Here is a 20,577-nt window from a genome sequence, read left to right as displayed (position 1 = left end):
TTTTTGCTGTGAAATATTACAATAGTATTTTTTCATTGTAATATTGTAGTGGTAGTATTTAGTTTTTAAATGTTTTTTGTATTTTTATTTAATAGATACAATGCTACTATTACTGCTGAACAAATCATTATTTATTAATATTATTTTATTGCCAAACTGATATAGAATCACAACATTTTGGCCAGTTTTGTTTTTGTTTTTTAAATCTGCTAATTTTTATTTAAATCACATTTTAATAAAAAAATGCAATTTATTTATTTTGTCTTACCAAATCATACAGCTCTAGTGTTCTGGTATGCTGCTGTAGTTTTTTGCAAACCGGATTGCTTTACAAAGTTTGTGTAAAAACTTGCAAATATCTCTGTCTCTTGACATTATCAGTATTTCAAAAACATTGTAATACTTGAGTATAATTAAACGTGAAAACTTAATTTGAGAAACATTTTCACACAGTAACCAACCATACCTTAATTTCCAATATATAGTATTTTTTAGATGAAATAGATTAGATAAGGATATAGAAGAAAGCATGGCCATACTGTCAGGGTGGGATGTCCTGGGATGGCTGGAGTATCTGGGGAGTTTGGGAGTGTTTTGGTGAGATGACAAGGGTACTGAAGACATCTGATGCGACACAGGAACCCTGAACCTGAGAGATCAGATGCTTTTACAGTAATAAACCATATATTTGTATTAAACATAGGCAGCATAGGCATGGTGCATTTTAAAGAAGTACAGTAGTTCAGTCAAAAATGGAAATTGTCATCATTTTACTCATATAATCAAAATGCTTATCTAATAGTATGCTAACCCTACTGTTATGTAGGCTTTGTTATTGTTTTTTGGTTCTTGACAGCAGTCCACTTTCACTGAAAGGAAGTCAAATCAAGTCACCTTTTTTTCTACAGTGCTTTATACAGTACAGACTGATTCAAAGCAGCTTCACAGCAATGTGTTAATAATGCAAACCTTATTAATGTAAAAAGTTGCCGTAAAGCAGCTCTATGGAAGACAATAGTGTCAATATTCAGATCAATTTGATTAAGTGTTGTTTCAGTTCGGTTCAAAAGCAGTGTCAATGTTGCAACATTCATCAATTATGAAACTAATTCACTTGACAAGGAACCCAGACTTGATTAGGTGACAGAAATGGAAAAAAAACATGTGAGAAACCAGGCTTAGTTGTTGAACTGGCCTAAATGAACGAACGCTGTGTGATTTATGATTCTAGACTGCATCTCAAGTCAGATTTGTGGACTGATACTATTTTTGCATCCAGCTCTGAAATAACAGCATGAACGTTTCATTTGAACAAGTATGGGTTGACAACGAGCAATTCTGCATGAATTGTACCTTTAAAGGTCATGAAATGCATTTAATAAATGTTATTTTATAATGTTTCTTGAGGTGCACTTATAATTTCAGTATGTTTTTTTTTTCCATCAAAAACATTCATAGCTTAGATATGAGTGGTCATTTTCTACCCTGAATTAGCCTCTGAGTTGAAGGCTCTATTGGACGGGGTTTGCCTGCTGTCAGACTTCAAATTAAATGCTGTGATTGGATAAGATCTTAGCATATAATATGACCATTACATGTGGAACTCTCTGAAAACTTTTACTGCCAAGATGAACCAGTGATTCATTTGGAGCTCAAGTTGAGTCTGCGCAGTAGTGATTCGTTTGGAGCTGAAGTCTGCGCAGTAGTGATTCGTTTGGAGCTGAAGTCTGCGCAGTAGTGATTCGTTTGGAGCTGAAGTCTGCGCAGTACTGATTCGTTTGGAGCTGAAGTCTGCGCAGTACTGATTCGTTTGGAGCTGAAGTCTGCACAGTACTGATTCGTTTGGAGCTGAAGTCTGCGCAGTACTGATTCGTTTGGAGCCCGAGTCTGTGCAGCAGTGATTCATTTGGAGCTTAAAGGATTAGTTCACCCAAAAATTTTAATTCTGTTATTAATTAATCACACGTAAGACCTTTGTTTGTACCGTCTTCCATGATTTTGGAGAGTACCCCAGAATGTAATCAGCATTATTTATGTTCAGTAGACAGCGTGCGCATGCTGAACGTAAACAATGCTGATTACGTTGATTACGTTCAGTGGATAATCTCCAAAATGCTGGAAGACGGTAACTTGTAGACGGTAAACGGGGAGAAGAAATGCAGAATAAATAATGTTATTATTGTTTTCTTTGCACACAAAAAGTATTCTCACTGCTTTGTAAGATTACGTTTGAACCCCTGATGTCACATGGACTATTTTACTGATGTCCATGCTATGTTTCTGTACCTGGGAACATTGCAGTTGTGTTGCTGTCTACAGAGGGTAAGAGTGCTCTCGGATTTAATAAAAAATGTCTTAATTTGTGTTCCGAAGATGAACGAAGGTCTTACGGGTTTGGAACAACATGTGGGTGAGTAATTAATGACAGAATTTTCATTTTTGGGTGAACTATCCCTTTAAACACTTAAAAAAAATTTTTATTAAATTTTTGCCACACTGAATTAAAGCAAGAACATTTTGCCTGAATCATACCTTTTAAGCATATTAATTCACAATTTCCAAATGTTTGATTTAGTTTCCACAGTTTCTAACAGGCGTCCGAAGCAGCATTGTGTTTATTCCTGGATGTAAAAAGTGCATCAGAACAGTGGCACAGGAACAGAGGAACCGCTTTTAACAGGGAGTCTGGAATCAGAGGTATTTCACAACTGATTAAGCACAAAGCGAGGTAATTACGCCGATCCCATTGCCTGGGTATTCCTTGCACTTTATGATTCCCTTATTGAATTTCTGCTGCTCTTCTGCTCGGTGGCTATAGTGTCGGCTAACATGGGACCAACGATGCACAGCAGGTCTCCATCCCACAAACCGATTGTCTTCCTTGGATCCTGCGGCGCATGGTGTGCCCACCACCGGCGAGAAGCCTTGCGCATCTGCTTCCAGAAAGGCAGAAAAGGTTCCTCTCTGTGCCTTTGAAGTGGAGGAATGGGCGTCCAAAATATAAACCTCTTCCCAAACGCTCTTGCCACAGCAGACGTGCAAAACACACAAAAGCGTAGCGGAGCCTTTGACCAGAGAAAAGCCTGCTTTATTTGAATCAGTTTATAAAGCCATGACAACCAGGAACGCATTTGTCGACAACCAGACGCTTTTGAATCGGTCATAGCAATTCACGCCGCCAAGAGAAACTCAGAATGAATGTCAATTAGACAGTGATTCAGTTTGTGGCCACTTACTCAATTGAGGTTCGACCAAAAACATAGCGATAGGAAAAAAACATACGGCATTCAGCGGCCCGGCGCGGATTATTAGACTCGATTCATCAAGATTGAAAGGAGCATCACAGACACAGGCACATAGAAGTGATGCCAGCTTGGTGTCACGGCTAAACTGTCTTTCAGCCAGGGGTGGGCTAAGGGGGCTGAAGCCCCTAATGTTTTCAGTAAAGCCCCGAATGTTTTTACTATGCCCTGTATGAATCATCACTGAGTTTTCATGTGCATTAAAATAATTTCTATTAGTACTGCAGATTTGCTCTCGACAAGACCCGCCCACTGAGGCTTGTACTTCTGATTGACATGTAAACTGGCCAACTAGCGATAAAAAGTTACAGCAGCTGCTTCAAGTGTCTGAATAACTTATCGCTGTAATACGGATTTGGTTATTTTTAAAATTGGATTATTTGTTACTGAGCATTGTCACTCTGAAGGAACAAATATAGATATTTAATCATATAATTATATTCTCTAGAACACGGGGACGAGCGATTATATGAATGGTTTGGTTAGCATGGTCTCTTAGTGTCAGAGCAACAATTCAATGAACAAGAAATAAACAGCAAGTGATTCAAATTGCAGTGATTCAATATTGTCTTTTTTGCTCTATTTCACTAAAGAAAATGGTTCCAAACAAAATCATGTTGAGCGTCTCTGCAGCAACAGAACAGCGGTGTTTCCTGACTGAATGAATTTGCGTTTTTGAACAAATCGGGTGATTCAATGACTCACTGATCCATTCATGAATTCCTGAATGAATGAATCAGTCGTTTTGAAAGAATTGATTGACAAGGAGCTCCCAGCACCGGGCCCTGAGACAAGAACCAAGGTTTCCTCCACATGTCCAAGGTACGTAGGCATCGCAGCGTGACCCTGATCATGCAAAGCGGGTTTCCCCTCGGGGAGAACCCCCTGGTCTTGAGCCACCACTGTAGGGGTCTCATGTACAGCAGGCCAAGAGGTATCACGTTGGACGCAGCTGCCATCAGACCCAGCAGTCTCTGAAACTGTTTGACAGTGACTGACCGGCCTTCTCTAACTCTCGCGACTGCGGTGAGGATCGACTCGATCCAAGCAGGGGACATACGTGCCTGCATCGTGGTTGAATCCCACACCACGCCCACATAAGTGGTCCTCTGTAATGGAGAAAGCACACTTTTCTTGCCGTTTAGTCTTAACCCCAGCTCTCTCATGTGGGTGAGAATGACATCTCGATGTCGAACCACCGTCCGCTCTGATTGAGCTAAAATCAACCAATTGTCGATATAGTTCAGTATGCGGATGCCCCGGAGTCGCAGCGGAGCCAGAGGTGCATCCACACACTTCGTGAAAGTGCAGGGTGAGAGTGCAAGGCCGAAGGGAAGAACCCGATATTGGTATGCTTTTCCCCCAAAAGCAAACCTCAGGAACTTCCTGTGAGTGGGAAGGATGGATACATGGACGTATGCGTCTTTTAGATCGATCGTGACAAATGGATCGTGAGTCCACAGCATGCTCCGCTCCCAGGCAGACAATGCACAAACTGTGTGTATCCCACCCGTAATGTAACGCGGGCAGGGAGGAACACACAGCCTGAAACGCTGCCTGCTCTCGCCCTTAAGGTGTTTGGTCTTGTCTTGTGCTTTTGACATGATTTCGTGACAGACAACACTAAATAAGACTGACAAACAGATATCAGAATAACACACACACAGAGCGCTTGCTGAATGACAGAAAGCTGACGCCGGTTTCACCGCACGTGCTTTTAAGCTTTCTGGCCGCTACGTCACCCCGCCCGTGACGTCTCGCCCATCCATTGGACTGATTACACACGTGATTCAGAGTCAGTCACGCTGAAGGCGTTCCCAAAGCGTTCTCCGACGCAGCTCGAGTTCCTGAAGAGGAACCAGCATACATCAGCAGAGGGAAGATCCAGTTCTGACATTCTGATTAAACATTACGAGCTCAAATCACTTTTCAAAAACTCAACTTGCATGGATGAATTGTTCCCAAGATCAATGCATTTAGAAAACTAATAGGGTGAATTCATTTCATGCCGACTTTGGAGCAGTAATATCATAGCTGAAATCCTCCTGAATAACATCAAGTTATTTCCCACGCAATATTAGCAAAGTTAAATGCTGTGACTCATGCATGTCAAAACTGATCATGTTTTTCTACCTGTTGTTTCCCTGTACGGGCGGTAGCTGCATGTGGCTCTGAAGGGTCTGTGGATCGGATGGGATCTGCAGGGCGTTTGTCTGGTTCAGGGTGAACACTTGCACGTTGACATGAAGACAAAACAGAGAATCATCACTCTTGAGTCAAACAGTGGTAAGATTAGATGCCATTAGCCATCACTGCAATGAAAACTAACTAAATAACCAAAATATGCTGAAAGCTTCTTATGGCCTGTTTACATAGAATGCATCTTTGCATTACACTGCGCTGCTTTTCCAATGTTTTTCTATGTAAACATGCACTAGACGGATGTATTTGATCGCACCATTTGCATCTTTTACAGCATCTAAAATCACTGTTAGTTAATAGAATTTAATAATAATAATAAAAACGCATCTCTAGACAAGATACAAGTGAATAGGGTAAAAAAATTAACTAATAGATATCACCATACTCCCCCAATTTAAGGATTGCAAACATTTTTGTATCAGAAGAAATGTTGTTTAAATATGCAAATGAGGTTATATTTAATTAAAGATGCATTAATGTAATAAACTGAATATGGGATCAGTCCAGATTCAAAAATCTTGTTTGATTTTGTTATCATATTAGAGTTTTCCCTTAAAACAAGCACAAATATCTGCTAATGGGGCAAAAAAATAATCTTAATTTAAAGTCTAAACAAGATGATTTTTTTTGCCCCATTGGCAGATATTTTTGCTTGTTTTAAGCCAAAACTAACAAAATGTTATATAATAAAAAAAGAAAAGAAAACAAGATATAATATCTTAAGTCATTTCACTTGTACAGTAAATGCATCTTGATTCAAGAATGTTTAGATATTTATACTAGAACACAAGACAGAAATACTAAGTAAGAGAATAATTTTTTTGCAGTGTATATAGGAATAAAACTGTAAAGTTTGGTTAATGTAAGAGAAAGAACTCTTTAAAGACATGCATTGGAACTGAAATACTGACACAAATTTATAAAGTCCAATAAAATAAATACTCAAAAGTGTATTTAAGATGTTTTCTTTCCACTAGTCTGAAAGAAGACACATGATATGCAAGAAAAATGTTTCAGCCCCTTACACTGTTATTCTAATTTATATAAGTGTTAATTAGTGTTTGGTACCAGTGTAGAGATCGTTAGTGGGCGACTGGCGCTTGGTCTCAATCAGGTCCAGTGGTGCGAGGCTGTGAACCATCAAACACTCGGTGAGTCCGTCCTGACTGAGATCTGTGCTGCGTCTCAACTACATCACATCAAGCACAGTCACAAATCAAACCTTCAACAAAACTTAAATGCATTATAAAAATAGTATTAATGCATTCATTATGCCTTGTAATGCACTGTATTATCACATACACTCCCAGTCAAAAGTTTTTGAACAGTAAGATTTTTTATGTTTTTTTAAAGAAGTCTCTTCTGCTCAGCAAGCCTGCATTTATTTGATCCGAAATACAGCAAAAGCAGTAATATTGTGAAATATTTTTACTATTTAAAATAACTGCTTTCTATGTGAATATATTTTAAAATGTAATTTATTTCCGTGATCAAAGCTGAATTTTCAGCGTATTTTAAATATTAAAAGTATTTCATAATATTACTGCGTTTGCTGTATTTCTGATCAAAGAAATGCAGCTTGGTGAGCAAAAAAAATTGTATAAAATATATATATATATATATATATAATGCATTTTAACTTTGGTTACAATTATTTTTGAAATGATATAATGCATTAAAACATACATTATGAATACCTTTATAAAGCATTATACATAAATGCTTTAAATGTTAGCGATTTTATCAATGAGATAAAAGTACAGCGTAGAATTGATTATTTTTGAAGCTGTAAATAGATTATTAGAGTACATTTTACAAGAAAATACTATTTCAGTCTTTCTACCTAAAAATCTTACATTTAATTCTGTGTTACTTGCCCGTTCCATGTTTTTATTTTTTATGAAATTGAAATAAACAAATGTAATTGTTTCTAAACAAATCCTGTTTTTTGTGCTCCAGGTAGGATATAGAACTGAAAGTAAATTCTATGCTAAAACTAAAAGTGTGAATATCTATTTTGCAGCTTAGAGTATTTAAGAAACAAATCATGAGAATTATATATTTGAAATGACATCTAATTCACAATAAGACCAAAAAAGCAAAAGCTGTCCAATTTGATTTCATGTTGACTTAAGGACTGCATTTACTTTCCAAATGATATTAAAGCAAATAGATGACAACAAGTGGAGATAATGTCTCGGATAATTGGCTCCTAATCTTTTGCTTAATTGAGCTGAATGTACAGTAATTAATCATGAGCATATGGTTTAATATCGCAGCGTTTGGAGCTCTCGACCTGCGTTATTATATTTAGCGTGTCTAAGAATACAGTACATTCTGAGTAATTCATAATAATCACAGCTGATTTTTTCTCTCCCAGAAACGTCTACCTGAGGAATCTGTATCTATGGTGACGTGACCTTTATTTGGTTCCTCCGTGATAATGAACGGCTCCGACACAAGCCTGCTAACAAGTTACAAGTTTAGAGGCTTCGTTATCAACGCCCCTCTTGACAAATGCTATGCATTTTGTCGCAAACTCACAACTCTCTGTGTTCGTTCACTGTGAGACAATGCATGTGTTGTACAATCATAGTTCACACAAAAACCTTCATGTCTTTCCAAACCTGAGACAAAAGCATCATTTTTAAAGTCTTTGTTTACATATAAAGATTTGAAAACTCCAAAAAATACCATTAAAAAAAGAGAGCCTACTGCTTGAAAGAAGTCTCTTCTGCTCAGCAAGGCTGCATTTATTTGATCAAAAATACAGTAAAAATAGCCAAATATTATTATGATTTAAAACAGCTGTTTTCTATGAGAATATCTGTTGAACTGTAATTTATTTCTGTGATTTTCAGCATCATTACTGCAGTCTTCAGTGTCACATGATCTTCAGAAATCAGTATAATATGCTGATCTGCTGCTCGAGAAACATTTCTGATTATTAGCAATGTTGAACACAGTCGTGCTGCACAATATTTTTGTGGAAACTGGTGCATTTTATTTTTCAGGATTCACAGATGAACAGAAAGAGCAGCATTTATGTGAAATAGAAATCTCGGTAACACTTTCTGTGAAGCCCATATTTATAACACATCATAAGGGTATTCTTAAGGCATTATAATGAATGCATAATGCATTATAAAAACCCTTTTAATATGATATATCATCTTATGAATATTCATAAGAACAGTTTTAATGTTTTATAATATTTACTTATGGTTATAGCTTTTAAGAGTATGATGATTTATAACACACAGTGAACCTGTTGCATCCACTTAAGTTACAATGGATTATATTTCTCATAGTTATAATGTATTATAAGTCTCATATCTTGCCATGTTTCTTATGCTACTTTACTTAAAGCCATCAAAGACCACTTAAGTATAGTAATAATAATAATAATATTTTTTCTCAAACAGCCATAAGATCAGATATCAGATCAGATGAATGTGTAATAAGACATATTTGCTTTGAACTATTTTTATTGTAATATCAGATTATTTTGACGGTTCCCCAACAGACAAACTGACTATAAAGTAACTTCGCAAGTACGTCTACATTCATTCAACAGCACTAACCTTAACCTAAGCCTACTAATACTCTAATGAGACTTAGTTGACATGTAGTTGACTTATAGAATAGGGGGACCATGAAAATAAAATGTAACCTAACATATAAACATTGCATATTTTTTTTCAGTTTAAATGATTAACTAGCTCACATCAAAATTAATATTAGCCTCAGCGGGAACACTCAAATAACACTCCACACCTAACCACTTAGTGCAGATCTTAAATAAACAAAGTCAAGATATATAGTCCATTATAAATGTAAAAATAGATTTTATATGGTGTTCATTGTGTGTTATAAATAATCATAATCTTAAAACTTATAACCACAAATGCGTAAGCATTATAATGTATTATAATTGTTGTTATGATTATTTATAAGATGATATAACATATTATAAGGTCTTTTATAATGCATTATGCATTCATTATAATGCCTTAAGAATACCCTTATAATGTGTTATAAATATGGGCTTCATAGAAAGTGTTACCGAAATCTTTTGTAACATTATAAATGTCTTTACTGTCACTTTACCTCTTTTTTTTTACTTATCACAACTTATGGTTGTGTATTACTGTTTTCAACATTGATAATAATCAGAAATGTTTCTCGAGCAGCAGATCAGCATATTATACTGATTTCTGAAGATCATGTGACACTGAAGACTGGAGGAATGATGCTGAAAATACAGCTGCGCATCACAGAAATACATTACAGCTTAACAGAGATTCACATAGAAAACACTTATTTCAAATTGTAATAATATTTCACAAATTTGTATTGCATTTTTGAATAAATGCAGCCTCGGTGAGCAGAAGAGACGTCTTTAAACAATCTTAATTGTTCCAAACTTTTGACCGTTAGTGCACCTTCTGAAGTCAAATAATAGAAAATAAAGTGAATTTAAATGTTCCTTTTTGTGGTGCATGAAAAAACAGATCAGCATCAGAGTTTAGAAAGACGAGGATGAATAACTGATAGCAGAACTAAGACTTTCTCCTTCTGCTTTAGTCGGATCAGATGATTCTCATACCTTCTTCCGGGCTTGTTGCTCCTTTAAGGAGTGTGATTTGAGGTGTTTGCGCAGAGAGCTGGGGTCTGTGTAGCGTTTTGCGCAGCCCTGGATCTGACAAGCGTAGGGTTTCTGCAGAAACACAACCTGTTAGTGCACACGTCTGTGACTCTTGTTTGCAGGTGTGTTGCGTGCAGTGTTGGGAGTTACGTAATCAGATTACTTTTTTTCAAGTAACTTAACGCATTACTTTTTAATTTACAAGAGAATATCTGAGTTACTTTTTCAAATAAGTAACGCAAGTTACTTTTTTTTCAATTGATTGACTGACAGCTCTGGTGTCCCCGTGTTGAGAGAAATCAGAAGATGTTACTGTAGTTCTAAAATAAATATGAATATGCATTAATTCATATCACTCACAAAAAGAAACCCACACAGATTCAGTATTCCTCAAAATGAATAAAAATAATGCAACTCAGAATATGACGCAAACCTGCAATAATTAAATGTTAAACAACACAAATATGCTTTATGTATTTAATCCCATTCTATTAGCTTCTGAGCTTCGATGATGCAGTTCAAGCGTACTAATAAGCACACATTACTCTAGACGAACGTCTGTGTGTTCACAAATGTCTTCTTCTGCATTCTACTGTACTTTCCCTTCAGCCTGAGGCTTATTCATTTCACTTTTGGTGTGAAAAGGCTTTTATATTTGCCAAAAATAGAACTTTTTTATTTTTAAAAACAAACAAGCAAGCCCAGTCCAGATTTAAAAAGTAACACAAAAAGTAACGTAACGCATTACTTTCCATACAAAGTAACTAAGTACCGTAATTAGCTACTTTTTTATGGAGTAACGCAACGTTGTAATGCATTACTTTTAAAAGTAACTTTCCCCAACACTGAAAATAGAACTTTTTTATTTTAAAAATAAACAAGCAAGCCCAGTCCAGATTTAAGAAGTAACACAAAAAGTGACGTAACGCATTACTTTCCATAAAAAGTAACTAAGTAACGTAATTAGTTACTTTTTTATGGAGTAACGCAACATTGTAATGCATTACTTTTAAAAGTAACTTTCCCCAGCACTGGTTGCGTGGGAGTTGATAAAGTGTGTAAAATAAGGTTTTCGGGCTCCACTCACTGTGTCGACGTGTGTTCGCTGGTGTTTGGCTCGATCGCTGGAGTTGCTGAAGGCTTTCTGACAGCCGGGATGCTGACATACATAGGGTTTCTCGCCTGTGTGGCTCCTCAGATGGATTTTTAGGTTCTCCAGACGGGAAAACGCCTTCTGACAGCCCTCAAACTGAAGTTAGAATAAAGATATGATACAATAAAAAGGTTAGATGTGTCACATTGAACAGCTGAAACTTCTCTCTGTTTAGTTTACACTGCAAAAAATGATTCTCTTACTTAGTATTTTTGTCTTGTTTACTAGTATAAATATCTTGAATCAAGATGCATTTACTGTACAAGTAAAATTATTTAAGATATTGTCTTGTTTTAAACAACAAAACAACAAAAAATACTAACCTTGACAAAAAGTAGTCTTTGAGAATGCCTTAGTATACATTTAAATCCACAACCTAATACAAGTAAATCATTATGTATAAAAACAATTAGGGAATTCACAAGCCTCTCTATAGAGTCCTAAACAGGAATCTAGTGGTTACACCATGAAATTACAGGTTTTTCTTTTTTTGCTCTCACCAGGAGGTGCTATTCTGCCTTCAAAAATTAGATTTTAATGGCCTAGTCTCTATTTGAATCTGAAATACTGCAGTAATAATAAAAATAATTTAAAAAAATTAGAAAAACATTTTTTGTACTATTTTCAGTGGGAAAAATGTATCATAATTATTGCATAAATATGAATTAGTATCATAAAATTCTCTCAAAATACAAAAGAAAAAATATTATTGAACAAAAATATATTAGATTGATTTTAATGAAGAAGAAAAAAAGTTACATTTCAGGTGTCCGGTCACTTTTGACCGCGAAGACCATGAGTGCGATACTAGAAAACAAGACAAAAATACTAAGTAAGAGGATCATATTTTGCAGTGTAGTTTATTTGTTTACAGGGGCAATGCACATTAATAAACATGGCTGTAAATGTGCCAGAATTACCCAAAGAGGCTATTTTTCATCTGAAGACCCTTGACAGAATGTTAAAAAGTCACCCTAAAAACAAAACAGAGCATTTTAGACACATATGACAACCAACAAAGAAAAAGAGATAAAAAAGTAGAACGATTGATACATGATTGCACATAAAAGTCAAACTAAAACACAATAACGAGTAATCTAAACAAAATAAGATATAAGGAAATAGTCTAAAGCTTGCCGCAAAGCACCGGCAAAAGTAATCACCATGAATGTGTCAGGTGGAAATAGTAAGAAGATATATGAATTATTTACTAATAAACTAGTGTTTTCTGAGTCTGTGTCGCAAAGGATGAAGACGACGATCCTGACTCGCCATCTCCTCATTAGAGAGAACGTCTCAGGTTACGTATGTAACCCTAGTTCCTCGATTGAACGAGACGCTGCGTCGAGAACACTAGGGGAACGCCTTCAGTGACCCACGCTCTGAATCACATGTGAAATCAGTCCAATAGCTGAGCGGTACGTCACGGCGGATGACGTCATGAGCGGGAAGCTATAAAAGCGCGTGCGTTGGAGCCAGCGTCAGCTTCTAGGAATGAAGCAAGCGCCGGCAGGGACGCCGGAAGTATGGCACCGAGACGCAGCGTCTCGTTCCCTCGAGGAACTAGGGTTACATACGTAACCTGAGACGTTCCTCTTCAGGAACTCGAGCTGCGTCGAGAACACTAGGGGAACGAGAATGCCCACGTCGCCAGACTTCAAAATCTCTGCCTAGTGTGGAAGACTGCACAGCAAGGGCGAGAGAACAAAAGAGCCCGGAGTGGCTAAAGTAGGCGGGGCGCATCTTTACGGTTTATGTGTTACGGGGCTGACGAGACATGAGACGTGCGGATCCAAATGCAAGGCTTTATTCATAGACATGGTTAGAGACAGGCAAGGGTCAGATAATGGCAACTGGGTATATAGAGGGCAAGACACAAGAATATACCTAGGGCTAGCATGGGTCTACGATCGGCGAACAGAATTAACTAGAGGGGTAAATCCAAGTACAATGCAAAGGTCCAGGCAGGGGCAAACAGTATCTGAATAGGGCAAGACGAGAGGGGGAATCCAAGGTACACAGGCAAAGATCAGGATACGAGAAAACAGACAAGGCAAGATTAAGGTAAGGCTATGAAAACTAACGAGCTCCGTAGAATAGCTGTCGCTAGGTGAGTGATATACGCTATACCGCTCCGCGATCTGAACAGGAACTGAGTGGGTGTTAAATAGAGTGTGTAATGGCTCTCAGGTGAGCGTGTGATTAGTGAAGGCTGTGTGATCAGTGAATTCAGCTGTGTAAGTGCAATGGATGATGGGAACTGTAGTCCGGAGTGACATGTAACAGTCTGTGTAGTGTGAGAGTCAATGTAATGGTAGAGTGATCTCTAGTGGCAATCGGCCGCGGACCAGATTTGTGACATTATGATTATAATGAAAGAGTTTTTGTTTTCAATTTGATTTGTTTCATTAAGTAGTAATTTAAAGCTTTCTATAGATATATTTATCATGTCTGTGAGGCATGTATTCGCTGAGTTTCGGTTCATTTTTGTGAAGCACTCCTGTTGAAGACCGAGACGGCAGAAAGCGCATCATATTTTTTTCTTTATTTTATAAAAGCACAACGTTTTGTTGATATTTTGAGTGCACACAAATAAAAGTAGACTCTTTACAGCTACGAATTATGTATTACTCTTATCTTTATGAGCAAAAATGACGGCGTATCCACTGAAAAAAATGCGAGCGATCGCGCTGGCGCCTTCATGTCCTGCAAAGCGCACTTTAGCTTGTACTCTCCACGCAAACTATTGGATACAGCGCACATTTATCTAGGTTTAGCGTTTAAACATTGTTATATGCTTGAACTGTTTTATATCTATAGATTTTATTTTAGGCAAGTCGTGATGATTTGAGAAGGCTAAATTGATCAAACATAGGCTCACTGTCTGCCGCTGGCCACTTGGTCGTTACTTTAAAAAAAAAAGCTGAAACAGTAGTATAAGCCGTTTTGGGAGAAGGGAGAAAAAAAGATGGGTAATTATGGTAATTCTGATAAGCTGTCGGACAAGGGCCTATATTTGAGGCCCGTGCAGGGCCCTAATACAGTCCTCTGGACTACATGACACAGATTGACCAGGAGGGGTCAGTGTTTTGCTGCGCAAATGACCAGTTTATGTCTCATTCAATGCCATCACAAGCTGATGTGTAAATGATTGTAAATGAACAGATCTGATGCGTAACTCTGGAGACTTTGCTGCAATTTCACTCGTGTGCCATTTCACGGTCCCTCTGCTTATTTTGTGCCGTCTTCATTAGATTAAACCAACACTATTGTCTGTGCAATTATTATTATGCATTATTAAATAAGCTAATTAAAATGAAAAAAATGTAGGAACAATAGTAGACGACATGTTTTCATCCGTTCTCCTGGATGTGGATGTCTTCAGGAATGTGTCTAAAGGTGTATAACAGTTCATTCTTGATGATGATCTCATTTTAGTTATATTTATATATATATTAGATTATATCAGGCAACCATAAGCTGTTACCCTAAATTGCCTATATAATGACAATATATGTCTATTTATATAATCAAATGATCATATATCATAAAACAAAAAAATTACATTAATAATTATAATAATATACAATTTTAGTATGCAATAATTATATTTTTCATTATGCATAACTATTATTTTATATATAATGTAAAATATTTATAATATTATTTATATATAAATGTTTTAATTTGTGTATGTATAATTGTGCATTTTTTTTTGTTTGATTTAGAAATGTTATGTAAAAATGTATGTGTGTAGCAGTATAGTAATAATCATTTATATACACACATTCAACATCATATTTCTGAGTCAAATAAAAAGTATACACTAATATACATACACGTACATTATATGATATTTGAATATGATATATTAAATAGTATTTATATGTAATGCTACTACATAGTTTATATATTATGTATAAAATAATAAAGTTTTACCCAGATTTTTTTTTTTTGCATGTGTGTGTTATGTATTATTAAAAAATATTATTTAAGTATTTATTGCATATATTGTAAAATCAAAGGCTTGACTGTTCACTGACATCACAGGGATTTTGCAGTGGCCTCATCTTGGAAGAATGTGACATTCCTGATCTTTGTCCTTTCTAATGTCCTGACAGGAATGCCAGTCACGGATACCAGAAACCACTGAGCTGTGAACAAACGTCCTGACCTCATTTATGTTTCAGAAATATGGTTTCAGAATAAATGATTACCTACTAAAATCATCAGAAAACGACTTCAGCAATAGCTGGAATTCCTCTGCTCAGAGCTCATCTTATATAAGAGGAATCAAAGGGTTGGACATTAACAGTATGTTTTCTGTCAGCAGGTTTTGATTGCTTTATAATGAAGTGGTTATTTTAGTAGATACCAATAGCAGTTTTGCATGTGGGTGTCATTTAGAGACTTTAATCGCAAAGCTCGTGTTGATCTTTATCTAAATTTAATCTATATTCTAAAGACTGAACGAACAGAAGTTGGTTTGTTTTGTGAGAACAGGATGAACTGTACTTTCAGTTCTGTTGGATTGTTTGCCGGTTTGTCACTAATGGACAGGAATTCTGTTCTTTTCCTCTTTTCTTTGCGTTGGCAGAGGTGACGTTTGCTCGTAACTCTCAGCAGAGGAATTCTGCTCCACTCGGGTGTTTGGATGCGTTTAGTACTCGAGGTTTGTGCCTCATCACATGCTGTTTGTTTCAGCCGCTGAGTGTCTGGGATCGGGATTAATCGGGACTGTTTCTAAAGGCAGAGGGAGAAAGACACAGCTGTCGTGCAGTTTCTTCACGTATGCAGATTGTCATCTTTCCATAATCCTTCCTAATCCCAATTTATAAATAATGATCACAAACAAACATGAGTGATAGTAAGTGCTAACAATGAATTCTAATTAGTGACGTTAATCACTAGTGCGGTATGAACTGTTTGAAAACAAACTTCAGTGTGTCCTGCAGCGTGATAGATAGACAGACAGACAGACAGATAGAGATAGATAGATAGATAGATGACAGACAGACAGATAGATAGATAGATAGATAGATAGAGAGACCGAGAGCTAGATAGATAGATAGATAGATAGATAGAGAGACCGAGAGCTAGATAGATAGATAGATAGATAGATAGAGAGACCGAGAGCTAGATAGATAGATAGATAGATAGATAGAGAGACCGAGAGCTAGATAGATAGATAGATAGATAGATAGAGAGACCGAGAGCTAGATAGATAGATAGATAGATAGATAGAGAGACCGAGAGCTAGATAGATAGATAGATAGATAGATAGAGAGACCGAGAGCTAGATAGATAGATAGATAGATAGATAGAGAGACCGAGAGCTAGATAGATAGATAGATAGATAGATAGAGAGACCGAGAGCTAGATAGATAGATAGATAGATAGATAGAGAGACCGAGAGCTAGATAGATAGATAGATAGATAGATAGAGAGACCGAGAGCTAGATAGATAGATAGATAGATAGATAGAGAGACCGAGAGCTAGATAGATAGATAGATAGATAGATAGAGAGACCGAGAGCTAGATAGATAGATAGATAGATAGATAGAGAGACCGAGAGCTAGATAGATAGATAGATAGATAGATAGAGAGACCGAGAGCTAGATAGATAGATAGATAGATAGATAGAGAGACCGAGAGCTAGATAGATAGATAGATAGATAGATAGAGAGACCGAGAGCTAGATAGATAGATAGATAGATAGATAGAGAGACCGAGAGCTAGATAGATAGATAGATAGATAGATAGAGAGACCGAGAGCTAGATAGATAGATAGATAGATAGATAGAGAGACCGAGAGCTAGATAGATAGATAGATAGATAGATAGAGAGACCGAGAGCTAGATAGATAGATAGATAGATAGATAGAGAGACCGAGAGCTAGATAGATAGATAGATAGATAGATAGAGAGACCGAGAGCTAGATAGATAGATAGATAGATAGATAGAGAGACCGAGAGCTAGATAGATAGATAGATAGATAGATAGAGAGACCGAGAGCTAGATAGATAGATAGATAGATAGATAGAGAGACCGAGAGCTAGATAGATAGATAGATAGATAGATAGAGAGACCGAGAGCTAGATAGATAGATAGATAGATAGATAGAGAGACCGAGAGCTAGATAGATAGATAGATAGATAGATAGAGAGACCGAGAGCTAGATAGATAGATAGATAGATAGATAGAGAGACCGAGAGCTAGATAGATAGATAGATAGATAGATAGAGAGACCGAGAGCTAGATAGATAGATAGATAGATAGATAGAGAGACCGAGAGCTAGATAGATAGATAGATAGATAGATAGAGAGACCGAGAGCTAGATAGATAGATAGATAGATAGATAGAGAGACCGAGAGCTAGATAGATAGATAGATAGATAGATAGAGAGACCGAGAGCTAGATAGATAGATAGATAGATAGATAGAGAGACCGAGAGCTAGATAGATAGATAGATAGATAGATAGAGAGACCGAGAGCTAGATAGATAGATAGATAGATAGATAGAGAGACCGAGAGCTAGATAGATAGATAGATAGATAGATAGAGAGACCGAGAGCTAGATAGATAGATAGATAGATAGATAGAGAGACCGAGAGCTAGATAGATAGATAGATAGATAGATAGAGAGACCGAGAGCTAGATAGATAGATAGATAGATAGATAGAGAGACCGAGAGCTAGATAGATAGATAGATAGATAGATAGAGAGACCGAGAGCTAGATAGATAGATAGATAGATAGATAGAGAGACCGAGAGCTAGATAGATAGATAGATAGATAGATAGAGAGACCGAGAGCTAGATAGATAGATAGATAGATAGATAGAGAGACCGAGAGCTAGATAGATAGATAGATAGATAGATAGAGAGACCGAGAGCTAGATAGATAGATAGATAGATAGATAGAGAGACCGAGAGCTAGATAGATAGATAGATAGATAGATAGAGAGACCGAGAGCTAGATAGATAGATAGATAGATAGATAGAGAGACCGAGAGCTAGATAGATAGATAGATAGATAGATAGAGAGACCGAGAGCTAGATAGATAGATAGATAGATAGATAGAGAGACCGAGAGCTAGATAGATAGATAGATAGATAGATAGAGAGACCGAGAGCTAGATAGATAGATAGATAGATAGATAGAGAGACCGAGAGCTAGATAGATAGATAGATAGATAGATAGAGAGACCGAGAGCTAGATAGATAGATAGATAGATAGATAGAGAGACCGAGAGCTAGATAGATAGATAGATAGATAGATAGAGAGACCGAGAGCTAGATAGATAGATAGATAGATAGATAGAGAGACCGAGAGCTAGATAGATAGATAGATAGATAGATAGAGAGACCGAGAGCTAGATAGATAGATAGATAGATAGATAGAGAGACCGAGAGCTAGATAGATAGATAGATAGATAGATAGAGAGACCGAGAGCTAGATAGATAGATAGATAGATAGATAGAGAGACCGAGAGCTAGATAGATAGATAGATAGATAGATAGAGAGACCGAGAGCTAGATAGATAGATAGATAGATAGATAGAGAGACCGAGAGCTAGATAGATAGATAGATAGATAGATAGAGAGACCGAGAGCTAGATAGATAGATAGATAGATAGATAGAGAGACCGAGAGCTAGATAGATAGATAGATAGATAGATAGAGAGACCGAGAGCTAGATAGATAGATAGATAGATAGATAGAGAGACCGAGAGCTAGATAGATAGATAGATAGATAGATAGAGAGACCGAGAGCTAGATAGATAGATAGATAGATAGATAGAGAGACCGAGAGCTAGATAGATAGATAGATAGATAGATAGAGAGACCGAGAGCTAGATAGATAGATAGATAGATAGATAGAGAGACCGAGAGCTAGATAGATAGATAGATAGATAGATAGAGAGACCGAGAGCTAGATAGATAGATAGATAGATAGATAGAGAGACCGAGAGCTAGATAGATAGATAGATAGATAGATAGAGAGACCGAGAGCTAGATAGATAGATAGATAGATAGATAGAGAGACCGAGAGCTAGATAGATAGATAGATAGATAGATAGAGAGACCGAGAGCTAGATAGATAGATAGATAGATAGATAGAGAGACCGAGAGCTAGATAGATAGATAGATAGATAGATAGAGAGACCGAGAGCTAGATAGATAGATAGATAGATAGATAGAGAGACCGAGAGCTAGATAGATAGATAGATAGATAGATAGAGAGACCGAGAGCTAGATAGATAGATAGATAGATAGATAGAGAGACCGAGAGCTAGATAGATAGATAGATAGATAGATAGAGAGACCGAGAGCTAGATAGATAGATAGATAGATAGATAGAGAGACCGAGAGCTAGATAGATAGATAGATAGATAGATAGATAGATAGATAGATAGATAGATAGACAGACAGACAGACAGACAGACAGACAGCAAGCACTGTGTGCTACCATGGTACAGGGATAGTATCATAATAATATACAATCATACCCAATTATTACCATATTCATTTGTGCAACAGAAGATAGATAGATAGATAGATAGATATAGATAGATAGATAGATAGATAGATGACAGACAAATAGACAGACAGACAGATAGACAGACAGACAGACAGACAGACAGACAGAGATAGATAGATAAACAGATAGATAGATGACAGACAGAGATAGATAGATGACACACAGACAGAGATAGATGACAGACAGACAGACAGACAGACAGACAGACAGATAGATAGATAGATAGATAGATAGATAGACAGACAGACAGACAGACAGACAGACAGATAGATAGACAGACAGACAGAGATAGATAGATAAACAGATAGATAGATGACAGACAGAGATAGATAGATGACACACAGACAGAGATAGATGACAGACAGACAGACAGACAGACAGACAGACAGACAGACAGAGATAGATAGATAAACAGACAGACAGATAGATGACAGACAGAGATAGATAAATGACAGAGAGACAGACAGACAGACAGAGATAGATAGATGACAGACAGACATACAGAGATACATAGATGACAGACAGAAAGATAGATAGATAGATAGATAGATAGATAGATAGACCGACAGACAGACAGACAGAGATAGATAGATAAACAGACAGAGATAGATGACAGACAGACAGACAGAGATAGATAGATAAACAGACAGTCAGAGATAGATAGATAAACAGACAGACAGAGATAGATGACAGACAGAGATAGATAGATGACAGACAGACAGACAGA

General features: G+C 36.8%; 1 protein-coding gene across 1 annotated transcript in view; it reads right to left on the bottom strand.

Annotated features, from left to right (window-relative positions):
- Positions 1-20,577, bottom strand: part of glis3 (GLIS family zinc finger 3) — a 47,454-nt gene that overhangs the window by 1,232 nt on the left and 25,645 nt on the right. Inside the window, exons 6-10 of the mRNA XM_016243553.1 lie at positions 11,240-11,401; positions 10,114-10,224; positions 6,573-6,693; positions 5,436-5,532; positions 540-649 (exon numbers count right to left, since the gene is read on the bottom strand). Coding sequence (XP_016099039.1) covers positions 540-649; positions 5,436-5,532; positions 6,573-6,693; positions 10,114-10,224; positions 11,240-11,401 — 601 coding nt within the window. The remainder of the gene's footprint in view (positions 1-539; positions 650-5,435; positions 5,533-6,572; positions 6,694-10,113; positions 10,225-11,239; positions 11,402-20,577) is intronic.

This window comes from Sinocyclocheilus grahami, unplaced genomic scaffold (assembly GCF_001515645.1).
Source record: "Sinocyclocheilus grahami isolate Dianchi unplaced genomic scaffold, SAMN03320097.WGS_v1.1 scaffold694.1, whole genome shotgun sequence".
Taxonomy (NCBI): Eukaryota; Metazoa; Chordata; class Actinopteri; order Cypriniformes; family Cyprinidae; genus Sinocyclocheilus; species Sinocyclocheilus grahami.
Note: the sequence above shows the minus strand (reverse complement) of the source record. Positions and strands in the feature narration are given on the sequence as shown.